The sequence below is a fragment of the Terrapene carolina genome, unplaced genomic scaffold (assembly GCF_002925995.2).
Source record: "Terrapene carolina triunguis isolate 2854851 unplaced genomic scaffold, T_m_triunguis-2.0 Scaffold751, whole genome shotgun sequence".
Taxonomy (NCBI): domain Eukaryota; kingdom Metazoa; phylum Chordata; order Testudines; family Emydidae; genus Terrapene; species Terrapene triunguis.
Window position 1 is genome coordinate 1,788,495 of NW_020665102.1, and position 13,287 is coordinate 1,801,781.

Consider the following 13,287-nt stretch of genomic DNA (forward strand, 5'->3'; position numbering starts at 1 on the left):
CTCTCAGAGTTGGTAAGACAACTCCCACCTGTTCATGCTCTCTGTATGTGTGTATATATATCTCCTCAATATATGTTTCACTCTATATGCATCCGAAGAAGTGGGTTGTAGCCCACGAAAGCTTATGCTCTAATAAGTTTGTTAGTCTCTAAGGTGCCGCAAGTACTCCTGGTTTATTCAGGGTACAGCTAGGCTCCACCCCCTCCTCACTCTTGAGACTCTGCTGCCCCCATGTGGCCATGTTCAGTCACTCATTAAAGCGGTCAGACTGTTCAGGGTATGGATGTGTTATTCTTGTCTCACCTATATCACACCTGTCAGATGTGGTTGTTCCTTTTCCCAAAGGGAAACACCCCCCTGAGATCAGGATTCACTCCCCATCTGATGTCACAGCAGGAGTGAATCAGTCATGGGGCTCACCCGGCTTCACATTGTTCCACCATTTCCAGGTGCACATTGGGACTGGAGGCAGCGCCCCCCTGTTGCTAAAATGGTTATTGGTCTGAAATCTCCCCAGGACCCGTCAAAGACAGACACGTACCTGTGTCGCTCCCCAGCTCCAGTCGCAGCATCTCTAGGGGAAGGAGAGGACGGGAGAGGTGAGAATTCAGGGGAGGATTGAGCCCGGGGTCAGTAACATCACCAGAGTCCCCGACTCCTCCCTAGGTCCAGGGCTGCTCTAGCTAGTGGGGAGACAACCCCCAGATTCCAATTCACCTTTGAATTCCAGCAGCATCTGCTGCAGCATGGCGCTTTTCAGAGAGAAATTGCTGAGTCTCTTCTCCAGCTCTGCAAACCCCGGATCTGGCTTCTGAAACATCCCGTCCGCCCTGCTGGGGAAAGGAGGAGGGGTGAGAAATGGGCCCAATCCCCAATCCCTGAGCCCAGCAAGCCCCAAACTCCAGGAAACCTGGACCTGAGCTTTGTAGCCTGAGGTGATCATGGTTATGGTGAGTCACCTGCCCTCAGCCCTGTGCTCTCCACAGATCCACAGAGATGGGACATGAGGAATGGAGACAGGTTCTGGAGCTTTCTCTGGGACACTGGTTCTGTAGGGTGCTGAGCCACCCCCTGCGCTGGGTTACTCCGGTAACAAGGGGCATCAGCACTGGGATTACGGGGAAAGGAAGGAGACATGGACCAAAGAGTGGGCATGTCTCACATGCTCACTGTGGCCCCAGACAGAGCCCAGGTGTTCAGCAGGGAATGAGCCTGGGCCCTTTAATGCCAAAAGCCCATAGCCCTTCAGCTGAAGCTGTAACTCTGGGGTGTCCAACTCATTTGGCAGAGAGGGACGTATTCCACTGTCTGTGACGGTCAGTGGGCCAGGGCATCAATTTTGGACTCCGTACATGGCTCCATTCAGAGCAGGGCACTCAATGCTCTCAGTGGGACACCCAGGCACAGATGTCAAGGGGAGAGTCTGCCCTTTGGAGAGGAAATAAGCTTTTCATTTTTATTAAGTCCTTCATGGTCACAATCAGTGTCACTCCATGGGAAAATAGCCCCCTCCCAAACCTGCTAGGGCTCCTGCTATTTTTGCTCATTCTTTCCTTTCCACCCTCCTTTCTCCAGCTCTTCCTTGTTGTTTAGTCTCCCCGCTGTTCTCCCCTCCCTACAGAAACTCCCTATTCCCACCCCTCAAAGGCTTCACTCCGACCCCCTCCCCGTTCCACCAGTGACCAGCCATGGAATATTGAATGTTGACATTAAAGTGTCGTCACTTCAGCTGACCCTCCAATGAGATGAACGGAGGACAGGGGAGTTCACACCTGGCTGAGCCGTGGCTTCAGGCTGCTGGCAGACACACAAAGACAACAGCGTCCACATCTGCATTTGGGAGGTTTCTTTGCAACAATGAGGCCTAGAAACTTACGAAAAAACTGAAAGCTGAGATTCTGCACAGTGTGAATACGTGAGGTGGCCACATAAATACGTCAGACAGGCCGGGTCTGGCCCATATGTCTGACAGCCCTGGTAGGACCTCATTAGCTGTCAGAGTAACAGGTTTTTCCCCTTGTGAGGCAGCCGCCAGGGGAGACGTGATCACAGGCACCAAGCCAGCGTGTCACACTGCAGGGGCAGGGGAAAGCACCATATTTAGTGCAGTTTCCAAGCACAACTGAGCATGAGGGGGAGTGAAACGGAGCTGGGGACTCACCTGCTCCCAGTGCTCCTGGCACCCTGGAGAGGGAGAGAAAGAAGAGGCAGTCAGGGGAGTGTCCCAGGCAGGGGAGCCACCATTGGCGTTTGGGGCATTTCAGACACTTGGGGTCATGTTCAGAGAGCAGCTGCCGCCCCCCAGGAATCCCTGCTGGGACGTCGCCATTGGGGGAAAGTTTCTGCCCAGGAACTTTACAGGAAGAAAATATTCATCTGCCTTGAGAGTGAAATGCCCACTAGTGCCGAGAGCCCCTACCCCATTAAATCCATTCGCTGTGCAAGCCCCTACCCCATTAAATCCATTCGCTGGGGTGACGAGGGGCCTTAGGCCTGGCTCGGGACCTCGGCATGGCAGGGAGGGGATGTCACCCTCCAGCCCAAATGCAGTTAGACATTGGCAGGGCATTTCCTGTGTGACTTGGTCAGGGCTCTGCCCCTCCCTGTGTGTCACTTTCCCTATTTGTAACATAGGGACAGTGCCCTGACCCCGCTTCGTAAAGTGCTTTGGGGACTAGGGCTCAGAACGGGGTGGGCAATAATTTTCACAGCGGGGCCACTCCATGAATTTTGGTAAGTTGTCATGGGCCGCACATTTCTACTGTATTAATGGAGGGGGTGGGGGGCCTGGGAGTTTGGTGCAGGAGGGAGCTCCGGGCTGGTACAGAGTGTTGGGGTGCAGGAGAGGGTGAGGGGTGTGGGAGGGAGTTTGGGTGCAGGAGGGGGCTCTGGGCTGGGGCAGGGGATTAGGGTACAGGAGGGGGTGCGGGGTCTGGGAGGGAGTTTGGTGCACAAGGGGGCTCTGGGCTGGGGCAGGGGATTAGGGTGCAGGAGGGGGTGTGGGGTCTGGGAGGGAGTTTGGGTGCAGGAGGGGGTTCTGACTTGGGGCAGGAGGTTCTGACCTGGGGCAGGGGGTTGGGGTGCGGGAGAAGGTGCGAGGTACAGGCTGCCTGCCTGCCATGGCCCCACGCCGCTCCCGGAAGCACTGCCCCCGCAGCTACCATTGGCCGGTGCTGGGGGTGGGGGCAGCACACAGAGACATGCCAGCAGCAGCCGGCCACTTCTGGGAGCAGCATGGGGCCACGGCAGGCAGGCAGCCTGCCTGAGTGCCCCGCTGTGCCGTGGGACTTTTAGCGGCCCAGAGATCGTGAGGGGGCAGCCAAAGGGCCTGGCGGGCCAGAGAGAAATGAGAGACGGGCCGGATCTGGCCCACGGGCCGTATTTTGCCCACCCCGGCTCAGAAGCTTCTATAGAAACGCTGCACATTAGGATTGCAATGACAGTCAGACCTGCAGGGGTTGGCTCAGTGGCTGCTGTCCCTTCTCTCCTCCCCTCTCACTGAGCAGGGAAACCTCCCAGGACAGTCTGCAGATGCCCTCATCCCTTCTCTGGACAATGGCTCTCTCTAGCTCTTCCAGCCGGGACAGCAGCCGCTGCTCCTGCTCCTCCAGAAACCCTCGCAGCTCCTGCCACTCCCAGATGATCATCTGCCTCTCGGCTTCCGTCTGTTTCTGCAATCACAGGGAGGGGGCAGTTTGGTAACAGGGGAGAACCATAAATGCACCTCCCAGTGGGTGGGGGAGTTATTTACCAGAGCACAGGATCTCTTGCACTGGGGGATGGGAAGGTTATTTACCCCAGGAAGGGAAGAGGGATCAGGGCTGGGGTGAGCTGTACATCGCTCACAGGGGGGATTTTTCTCCCCAAAACCTCATCAGATTGCCCTGGGCCAAACCCTCCATCTCTGCAGCCCAGAGTTCCTCTCCTTCCCCTCCCCACCCCCATCGCAGCTATCAAGGATCCCCGGTCACTGTAACATGCAGACAGACTGTAGGAGGGTCTCTGGGCTAACACACAGACTGACCCTCTCCTGCCCAGCAGCCTCTTGCACCCTAAGGGCATCATGTCACTCACGTGTTTGACCCTGCCTCCCCCTGGGCTCCAGTGGGGATGGGTCCCCGGCTGAGGCTGGCAGGCCGGGCCTGTCATTCACTGTCACTCAGGGCACTGTGATCCCAGGCAAACCTGAGGGCAGGGGCCCTGGGCACCTACCAGCAGCTCCTCGCTTTGCTGCTGCTCCTCAGCTTTGGCTGCTTCTCTCTCCTTTCTCAGAGGGGCCAGACGCTCTCGTGGGGGCTCCTGGAAGAAGCGGGGGAAGGGTTACAAACTGCTGCAAACGGCCTCACAACTGCTAGATTTCAAGGCCCATCCTGCCCTGCAGATGCCCGAGCAGAGTCCCTGGGACGCACTTCGACTTTTTTCCCCCAGGCCTAGTTCAACCTTAGCCAGGAAGCTCTGAGGAGCTGGTGAAACGGGGACCAGGTTTCCCAGGGAAAACACAGGACCCCTTGGAGAAGTGACCGGCGTGCAGCCCAACCCCCCAGCTCCCAATGTCCCCTGTGCCCACCCACCTCCCAAGCAACCAACTTCCAGCATTGCCCCCAACTTCCCCCTCTCCAACCGTCCTCTGGCCCCACCCACAGCCCTTACCATTAACATCAGTGCCGGATCCGAACATGGACCCCCGCAGCCAAATAGCCCCAATCCCCAGCTCTGCTCCCCTCACAGACACCCCCAAACTGCCAGCTCTGCCCCCCAACACTGACACCCCCAAACTGCCAGCTCTGCCCCCCAACACTGACACCCTCAAACTGCCAGCTCTGCCCCCCAACACTGACACCCCCCAAACTCCCAGCTCCAAACAACCCACGACCCCCAGCCCCAGCCCGGCTCTGATACCGCCATCCCCTTGCTCTGGGGCCCAGCCTGGGCTCCGAGCTATGCAGCCGAGCCGCGCTCCGGGCCCAGCCCCTCCTGGGCTCCGTCGCCCCGGCCCCGCAGCAGGGGCCGCTCCGATCCCCCCGCCCAGGACACTCGCCCCCCAGGCCCCGCAGCCCCTCTCCGGCCGCGGGGAGCTCGGGGACCCACCCGGGCAGGGGGCGAACCAAATAGCCGGGGCCGGCCCTCCCGGCAGGAGCGTATCCGCCCTACGCGTGTCTCCGCCCCCCGCCTGGGCCCTGCCCGCTCCGCGCTGCCCCCGGACCCACCGCGCTGCCCCGCGGGCTGCAGGGCTGGAGCAGCCTCCGCGCTGCGCTCCCGGCCCTGGCCCCGGCCATGGCCCCGCTGCAAAGCGCCGGGAGTGCGCGGGGCCGGGACAGGAAGGGGCGGCCCCGGCCCGGCCCCTCGCGGGGTGTTTGTGACACGCGGGGACTCGGCCTCCCCCTGCTCCGTGCGGGGGGTGTAATTCCTGCCCCCGCTCCTCTGAGCCGGGGGGCGGGGCTAAGAGCCAGTGAACCAAACCATAACCCCTGTGTATGATGGAAACCACGTCCGGGGGGACGCTTCTGGGGAGGCGGGCGGGGCCGGAGGGACTCGCCGGGGGGCGGCGGGCTGGGCTGGGGGGACGCTCCGGGGGAGGCGGGGGCAGCAGGCAGGGCTGGGGGAGAGACCCGGCTCCGAACTTTGGTGGAGCCGGGGACCCCCTGCTCTCATATTGGTGGAGAACGGGCACCATAGGCCCATACAACTCGCCTTCCCTGCCCAGCACCCCTAGTTCCAGCACCTATGCTCTGGGCTTGGCAGCTCAGAGCCCCTGGGGCACCTCTGGGCTTCTGCGTTAGTCAGGAATGTACAAACGTTGCACCTCTTTCGTACAAATTAAGGCCTGTGCCCATTCGCTCCCGCAGCTGGATCAGGCCCGGCACGTGCCCCCAGGGCCCAGCCGCCTGGCTCAGTCTGCGCAGGGCTGCGGGACTCGCAGGGAGTGGGAGGGGCAGCCCCTGCCCAGTGAGCGCTGCCTGGGTGTTGTGGGCACAGGATGGGCTGGGACTGGCAGGTGGGATGGGAAGCAGGGAGAACAAAAATGGGTCAGATGCTGCCCAACTCCTGGGCTCTGTGAATACAAGGGGCTGCTGCCTCAGTGGGCTGGGCTCTGACCGGGAGCTGGGCTGGGTAGCTGCTGCTCCCTCCATGGAGTCTGTGCAGGGGGGAGACCTTCATTAACCACTCCGTGCCATGCAAGGGGGATTTTTTCCACATGGAACTAGCCCCACTAGGGCAGTCCCAGGATCTGCCTACACCAGCCCATGGGCAGGACCAGCATGTCCGTCCGGCTCCTAGGCGTAGGGGCAGCCGTGGGGGCCCCACGCGCTGGCCCTGCCCTGAGCACCGGCTCCACAATTCCTGGCCAATGGGAGCTGCGGAGCCGGTGCGTGGGGCGGGAGCAGCGTGCGGAGCTGGCGCTTGGGGCGGGAGCAGCGTGTGGAGCCCCCATGGCCACCCCTATGCCTAGGAGCTGGAGGGACATGTTGGCCGCTTCCTGGGAGCTGCCTGAGGTAATCGCCCCTCACCTCTTCCTGCACCGCAACCAGTAGCGTAGCTAGCGGGGTGCAGGGGAAGCAGCCACTTCCCCCACCTTTCCAAAAGCGGCTGGAGGAGCGAGGGCGGGCGCAGGCTGGCAGCCCGCAGTGCGGCCGGCAGCCATGGGGGGGCGGCGGGCGCGGCCAGAGGAGCGGGGGGGTCGCGACCGGAGAAGCGGGGAGCACAGCATGCGGCCCACAGCACGGCCAGCAGCCCCGTCTGGAGGAGCGAGGGGGGGCGCAGACTGGCGGCCTGCAGCACGGCTGGAGGAGCGAGGGGGGGGCACGGGGGTGGCACGGCAGGGCTGGAGGAGCCATGGGGGGGAGGGGCGGTGCGGCCGGAGGAGGAGCCAAGGGGAGCGTGGCTAGAGGAGGAGCCAAGGGAGGTTGCCTTTTTTATGTTTGCTCCCTCTCCTCTTAGAAGCTGGCTATGCCACTGACCGCAACTCCCAGCTCTGAGCCCTCTCCCACACCCTGAACCCCTCATCCCCAGCCCCCTCCTCCGCCCCAAACTCCTCATCCCCTGCCCCACCCTGACCCCCCCAGACGGAGCCCTCACCACCTCCCGCACCCTGAACCCCTCATTTCTGGCCCCGCCCAGAGCCCACAGCCGGTGCCCTCACCCCCTCCTGCACCCCATCTCTCTGCCCCAGCCTAGTGAAAATGAGCGACGGAGGGAGGGGGATGGAGTGAGTGGGGGTGGGCCCTCAGGGAAGGGCGGGGCAACGGTGTTCAGTTTTGTGCTATTAGAAAATTGGCAACCCTAGACTTTCTCCAGCTGCAACTAGCCCCCTGGGGCAGCCCCAGGCTCTGCCCACACGAGCTCCTGGGCCAGGGACTCCAGGCAAACGAGAGGGACCTAGGGAAATGCTGGGGAGGGAAATGACTCTCTGCACCGGGGTCCCTGCTCTCTGGTTGTTAAAAGCGATTGGAGCTAGCTAACTATAGTGCAGTCGCTGCTCAAAGCCCCTGCCAGGGTCTGCTCCAGGGGCACAACTGGGGAGGGGTGTCGGGGGGGTCGAGAGCAGGTGTCCCCTGGGTGTGTCTGGGGTGATGAGGTCAGGAAGGGAGGGATGAAAAATGAGCCAGAAAAGGAGGGAGGGAAAGACAGTGTGAAGGAAGTGCTGTGGGGGCAGGGGGGGAACAGGAGATACCAGGGGGTGATGAAATTCTCTCTGGTTTGCCGCTTCCCTGTCAAATCCCCGATCAAATTCTCCCCAGTTCTTCCCTTTACTGCATAACTCTCACATAGGGATGTAAAATGCCCCTAGATTCCCCCTTTCTCTCACGTTACTGGCCCTTTCCCCATTCTCCTCCTCACACATTACCCCATTTCCCTCTGATTTTCAAGTCTCAATTAAAAATCTCACAGTGGGGATATTTTCCCACCCACTTTATCTGTGAGAAATTGTCCTTGATTAGGTGGGAAATCGTTGCCTGGAGTCAGCCCCTAACTGGGCAGGGGGTTAGTGGGTGCAGCTTGGGGGAGCCCTGAGACACGGCTGCCTTGGGGGTGGGAGTTGGGGCCATGTCAGTCCCGGGATATTGGAGAGACAAGGGGGGTGAGGGAATATCTTTTATTGGACCAAATTTTCTCTCTCCCCAACAGAAGTTGGTCCAATAAAAGCTATTACCTCACTCACCTTGTATCGACAGTGGGTGGCTGCCTCTGCATGGGAATGAGGTGTTCATTCCCTGCCACCAACAGGGCCTGGGACAGGCACAGGCAGGGCTTAATTTGAAATGAAAGAGGTGCCGGGGCTCATACAATTTTTTTTTTTTTACTTTCATAATTGACGCACCAAGCCCAGAGCGGCCGTAGCTCTGAGCTGCCAGGCCCAGAGGGGCTCCGAGAAGCTCAGCCCTAGCAAGTCCTGGATACAGGAGGGGATGAGAGAAGCAAGTGTACAATCCTTTCAAACTTTCCCACCTTTCCCTCTAGTTGTTTCATATGGATATAAAATCCCACAGCTCTTGCTTTTCACTCTCTCTCTCATTATCAAATAGTCTTGACCCATTTTCTCACAAATTTTTCAAAGATTGATATAAAATACCCTCAAATTTTGCCCCTTTTTCTCCTGAGTTATCGATTACTATTTTAATATACCCTGAGATTTTCGCTGTCTCTAGTTATAAAATACAACTCTACCCTGATATAACGCTGTCCTCGGGAGCCAAAAAATCTTACCGCGTTATAGGTGAAACCGTGTTATATCTAACTTGCTTTGATCCGCCGGAGTGCGCAGCCCCGCCCTCCTGGAGCACTGCTTTACCGCGTTATATCCGAATTCGTGTTATATCGGGTCGCGTTATATCGGGTTAGAGGTGTATTAACATAAAAACTCCTCTCATTTTGCTCTTTTCTTCAAATTCTGGAATATGGAGAGAACATCCTTGCAAACTGTGTCCCTTGTCTGTCTCTTTATTAAATATTGAGAAACATTAACTGAAAAATGACCGCTATTTATTATTGACTATTGGTATAAAATGTCTCCCACTTTCTCCATTTTCCTCTCTAATTTGCAAAAATTGATCCAACATTCTTCAGATTTCCACCCTTCTCTCTTTAATGACTGAACTTTGGTATCAAGTCTCAGAGTTTGCCTTTTCTGTGTAATGATCAAATGTCAATTACAAATCCTTTCAGCTCAAGGGCTATTCCCTATGTCTTTTAATTACAGCAACTTCTCTTTTTTGGGGGGTAACCGGTTGCCCGGAGTCAGTCTCCATAGTGGAGGTTACAGGGAGTTAAATTCCCAAATGATCAACTTTCCCCTGTTGGTGAGGACTCATTCCTTCCCCCCTTTATCACCATTAAAATGTTTGCTGAAAAAAGAGACTTGCCCCATATTTAATAGACATCAAAGCCAGAGCCCTCCCCCTCTTTGGGGCATCAGTGGCTTCCTGCTGCTAACAAGATAGCTGGCTGAACAATTTTCTTTTCCCCATGGGGCAGGGGAGGAGGGGCTCACTCCCCTCAGTGCTCAATGTCTAAGGAGGTCTGAGAATCACCATACTACTGTATTAACCCCTCACATTCCCATCCCTGATTTCACCAGGAGTCAAACACCGCATGACAGACGCTTTCCAGGAGGGGTTGCGTCATCCAGTGCTGAGACGTAGCCACCTCTGGGGTGGGTCCATGGTGGCCGCTATTTGCCAGTGACAGGGCATGGAAATTGGCCCCTCCATCCCTTCCATTCTGTTAAAGAAGCATCCCCCAGAGCTCCCTCTGCCTGTGTGAATACCCCGGCAGGGGGTGCTGGTAACTTCCTATCCATTTATTAAATACAGAAACAAACACACCACCGATTTTCCTTCTCTTTCCCCTCTCAAAATTACAGGAAGTGTGCAGATGTAACCCACACACCTTCTGGGTGTGGTGGTCTGGCCCATCTAGTGGCACCAAGCCCACTTAGAGAGAGCAATTAATGAGTCTGCTCTACCCTTACCTAACAGGCAGTTGGTTTTTAGCTTATGCTGTAGAGGCTCATGCACTAAGCTTGAGAAGGTCCCTGGTTCGATCCTGCCCACCAACAGTCTGTCAGCATTACACAGACACCTTTGGCTGTCTGGGATCAGTGGTGCACAATGACAGAGCAGCCTTCTGCTAATTGAAGTCATGTTTATTTTGCTGTAGGAAAAAAAGGGTAAGAGAAAAATGATTTTAAAATTGCAAACCGCCTTCATGCATGCCTGTCTTACCTAAAGGCCCATCCGCTGACAGTCAGCTAGGCAGGAAGAACTTCTTCAGACACCCCAGTGGGGTCCCCGTGTTTCCATATCTTTCCCCCAAACAATTACCTGAACAGCCAGTTCCCTCTCTAGAGGAAGCCCCTTTTTAAACTGCCCAGTTCTTTTGCCCAGGCCGTGGCCCGGCTCATCAAACTGGATGCTGTAAGGAGGCTGGAGCGAGGCGGGAGAATATGCGAAGCTCAGAGTTTGGGTATTGTCTCCTTTCAGCCCTTTAGTGTTTATCAAGTGGTGGCTCCTCCTGAGCCAGTCTTCTTCCTTTTCTTATTTTCCATACAGCCCCCTATTAAACTAAACCAAATCAATCATACCGTCACCACCCCAATGGCCCAGACAACATGCAGCATTCATCAGTATTGCAGAGCAGCCGCAACTCCATCTCAGGGGGTCTGGAGAAACGGGACTAAAGCCTGGTCTACACTACGGGATTAATTCGGATTTAGCAGCATTAATTCGAATTAACCCTTCACCCGTCCACACTACAGAGCCATTTAGTTCGAATTAAAGGGCGGCAAAAAAGCCAGAGCCGGCCCTGTTTGCTGGGATCAGGAGAGGGGAAAAGCAGTTTCTGAGGATTCATTTACTACCATATTTTGTGTTTAGTCCTAGATTTCAAAGGCAGACGAGATCGCTATGAACAGCTGGTCTGAGCTGCTGCATAAGAGAATCCTGAAAAATTTACCCAGGGAGACCTACATCCACCCCAACATCTTATGGTTGAACTAGGATGGTTCATTCAGAAAGTCGTCATGTTGGGATGAAATTACTTGAAATGATACTGGGAAAACTGGCCCTTATTTAAAGTTTAAATTCAGTCACTTCTACCTCTCAATGTAAGGGGACTGTTGGCCCCTTACTAAAACTTAGTGGGGTATTTGGTTCACCCTCTCCCAGCACCAAAAGAAAGGGGAAGAGTTGATGGGAAACCAGGACCCTGAGACTGACAGTCCCCAGGGGCAATGGGGAGAGGTCAATGCCCCAGGTCAGCCTGATTGACAGGGCGGGCAGGCCAATGAGGGAGTCAGGCGGTCAGGGGGGTCCCATCCTCCACGTGAGCTGCAGCTTCCTGGGCCGGAGCAGGGCTGAGCGAAGGAGAGAGCAGGAGCCCGAGCTGAGCTGGGGAGCAGGGCTAGAGGAGCAGCCCAGGGAGCTACGCTGGAGGCAGAGCAGCAGCAGGGCTGGAGCAGGAGCTGGGCCTAGAGCAGTCTGGAGCCGAGTGCGGTGAGCAGCTGGGGAGAATGAGGGGGACCCTGGGCCGAGGGCCCAGCGCAGGTAGATGACTCCAGCCAAAGGTCTTGCAGGCCAGGCTGGGGGGGGGGGGGGGGGGATCATAATCCTGACATGGGGGCTGATGCTGGGAAGAAGGGTCCTGCCACCTAGAGCCAGAGCAAGTGTCCGACCCGTGGCATCCCTGCAGCACAGCCAGGGCCTGGGCAGGGGCCTGGGACATGTGAGGAACAGACTGTGAACTGCCCTTGCAGTCCAGAGACGCTGGTTGTGGTGTCCCTGTGCCACAGAGCGGGGTAACAGGTTTTCCTGTAACCTTTCCCATTTTGTCCTTATTTTTTAAATTGATTGCTGGTTAATACATTATGTTTGCTTGAACTGTATGTAATGATCAGGGGGTCAGGGTAGTGCAAGGTGTGGTGTTTACATGCACCTATAATGTTTAACAAAACCCCATTTTTAAAACCATCCATATCTGAGAATGTAACAGGAACTCTTTGAAATAGGGCATGTCCTTTATAATCCTCAAGATACTAGATCCAGTAAAACATTGGCACTGGGAGTATAGTTCAGTGGTAGAGTATTTGCCTGTAGATCAAGAGGTTCCCTGGTTCAAATCCAGGTGCTCCCTAAGTGCCTGCAGCTTTTAATGAACATATATTTCCATCTCCAGTATGTTTAGGAGTTCCACTGAATGCGGCTGTGAAATGAATTTAAACATTCCTGTTGAAATGTACAAACAGCGAGGAAACCTGTCCATCTTGAAATCAGTTCCAGTCTTCTGAGGCTCTAGTTTATGTTTTCATGGATTAAACAAAGGTATAATATGATGCACACTTGCAGGTCCTTGTTCTCCAGGGGCTGTGCTGTGCAGAAAAACAAGAACCACATCCAGCTGGGGCTAGGAGTCTGACAAGCAAAGGCACGTTGGTGCAGGCCGAGGTCACCAGCAGCTTTGCCCCTTCACATTCATCCAGCAACAGCTGGGCCCTCAGGACAAGGAACAAGATCAAGCCAGTGGCTCTGAGAAGGAAAATAGCCACCAAGAAGCTGGTCAGAGCTGCCAGGATCCCAGAAAGGCCACCATGCCCAGGGCCAGGAATAGCCCTAAGAAAGTGGTGGCTGCAGCAGGGACCAAAACGGCAGAGAAAAGCCCCCAAAAGATTGACGCTGCCAAGCCCCAGGCAGTGGTCCTGAGCCCACCTAAAACCCAGACAGGAGAGAGCGAGGCCAAAGCCAACCCCAAAGCCAGGGCTAAGCAGGTGGCCCTGAGAAAAAATCAAGAGATTTCCATGGGATTGACTCCTGCTCCCCAACATCTCTTTTAAGAATCCCCATGGACCTCCCAGAGAGAGCCAGGTCCCCCAGGACAAACCACCTCCTGGAGAGTAAAGTTAGTTGGTGACAGCAGGGAAGTGTTTCTCTTCCAGAGGGGAAGTGCTGTGTTTTGTGAAACACCTCCCAGGTGAGTGAGGCGCTGACAGGGCAGCTGCCCATAGCTCCTGACATGAGTTCGTTCTCTTTCAGAACCAGCACTAGCGGGAGTGTGTCCCTGTCACTTCACCAGCTGTACAATAGGCTGTGTCTGCATCTCAGCTTTGCTTAATCCCAGTTTTTAATTTATTTATTATGATAATTTCACAGTACTCTGCCTCATTCTAACATTCTGGACACATTAAAACAACCTTCAGAACTAAAATGCCATGAGAAAGTGGAAATGTGGGTAGCTTAAATCATTCAGTTGTGTGTGTGTGTGTGTGTGTGTGTGTGTGTGTGTGTGTGTGTGTGT

The 13,287-nt window shown here is 56.0% G+C and overlaps 1 protein-coding gene and 1 non-coding gene across 4 annotated transcripts; one reads left to right on the forward strand and one right to left on the reverse strand.

The window, feature by feature from the left end:
* Positions 1-154: 154 nt before the first annotated feature.
* Positions 155-4,677, reverse strand: LOC112114617 (zinc finger protein RFP-like). 3 transcript variants are annotated; one of them, XM_029913638.1, is made up of 6 exons: positions 4,651-4,677; positions 4,213-4,299; positions 3,450-3,671; positions 2,162-2,184; positions 718-830; positions 155-574 (listed from the first exon to the last, which is right to left on the reverse strand). In XM_029913638.1, the coding sequence occupies exons 1-6, from the start codon at positions 4,657-4,659 to the stop codon at positions 495-497; spliced, it is 534 nt and encodes a 177-aa protein (XP_029769498.1). In that variant the 5' UTR covers positions 4,660-4,677; the 3' UTR covers positions 155-494. The 3 variants fall into 3 exon arrangements, with proteins under 3 accessions (XP_029769498.1, XP_029769497.1, XP_029769499.1); XM_029913637.1 differs by having other exon boundaries at positions 718-833; XM_029913639.1 differs by lacking the exons at positions 155-574; positions 718-830 and adding an exon at positions 1,600-1,864.
* A 7,379-nt stretch (positions 4,678-12,056) lies between these two features.
* Positions 12,057-12,129, forward strand: TRNAY-GUA. The gene has a single exon. It is a non-coding gene; the product is annotated as a tRNA-Tyr (tRNA).
* The last annotated feature ends 1,158 nt before the right edge of the window (positions 12,130-13,287 follow it).

Bases quoted from the DNA above. Each gene is read 5' to 3' on its own strand.
- LOC112114617 (XM_029913637.1), bottom strand. The intron at 834-2,161 runs GTGAGTCCCCAG...TCCTTTCCCCAG, and splicing joins GCCAGGAGCACTGGGAGCAG to CAGGGCGGACGGGATGTTTC. The intron at 575-717 runs GTGAATTGGAAT...TCCTTCCCCTAG, and splicing joins GATGCTGCTGGAATTCAAAG to AGATGCTGCGACTGGAGCTG.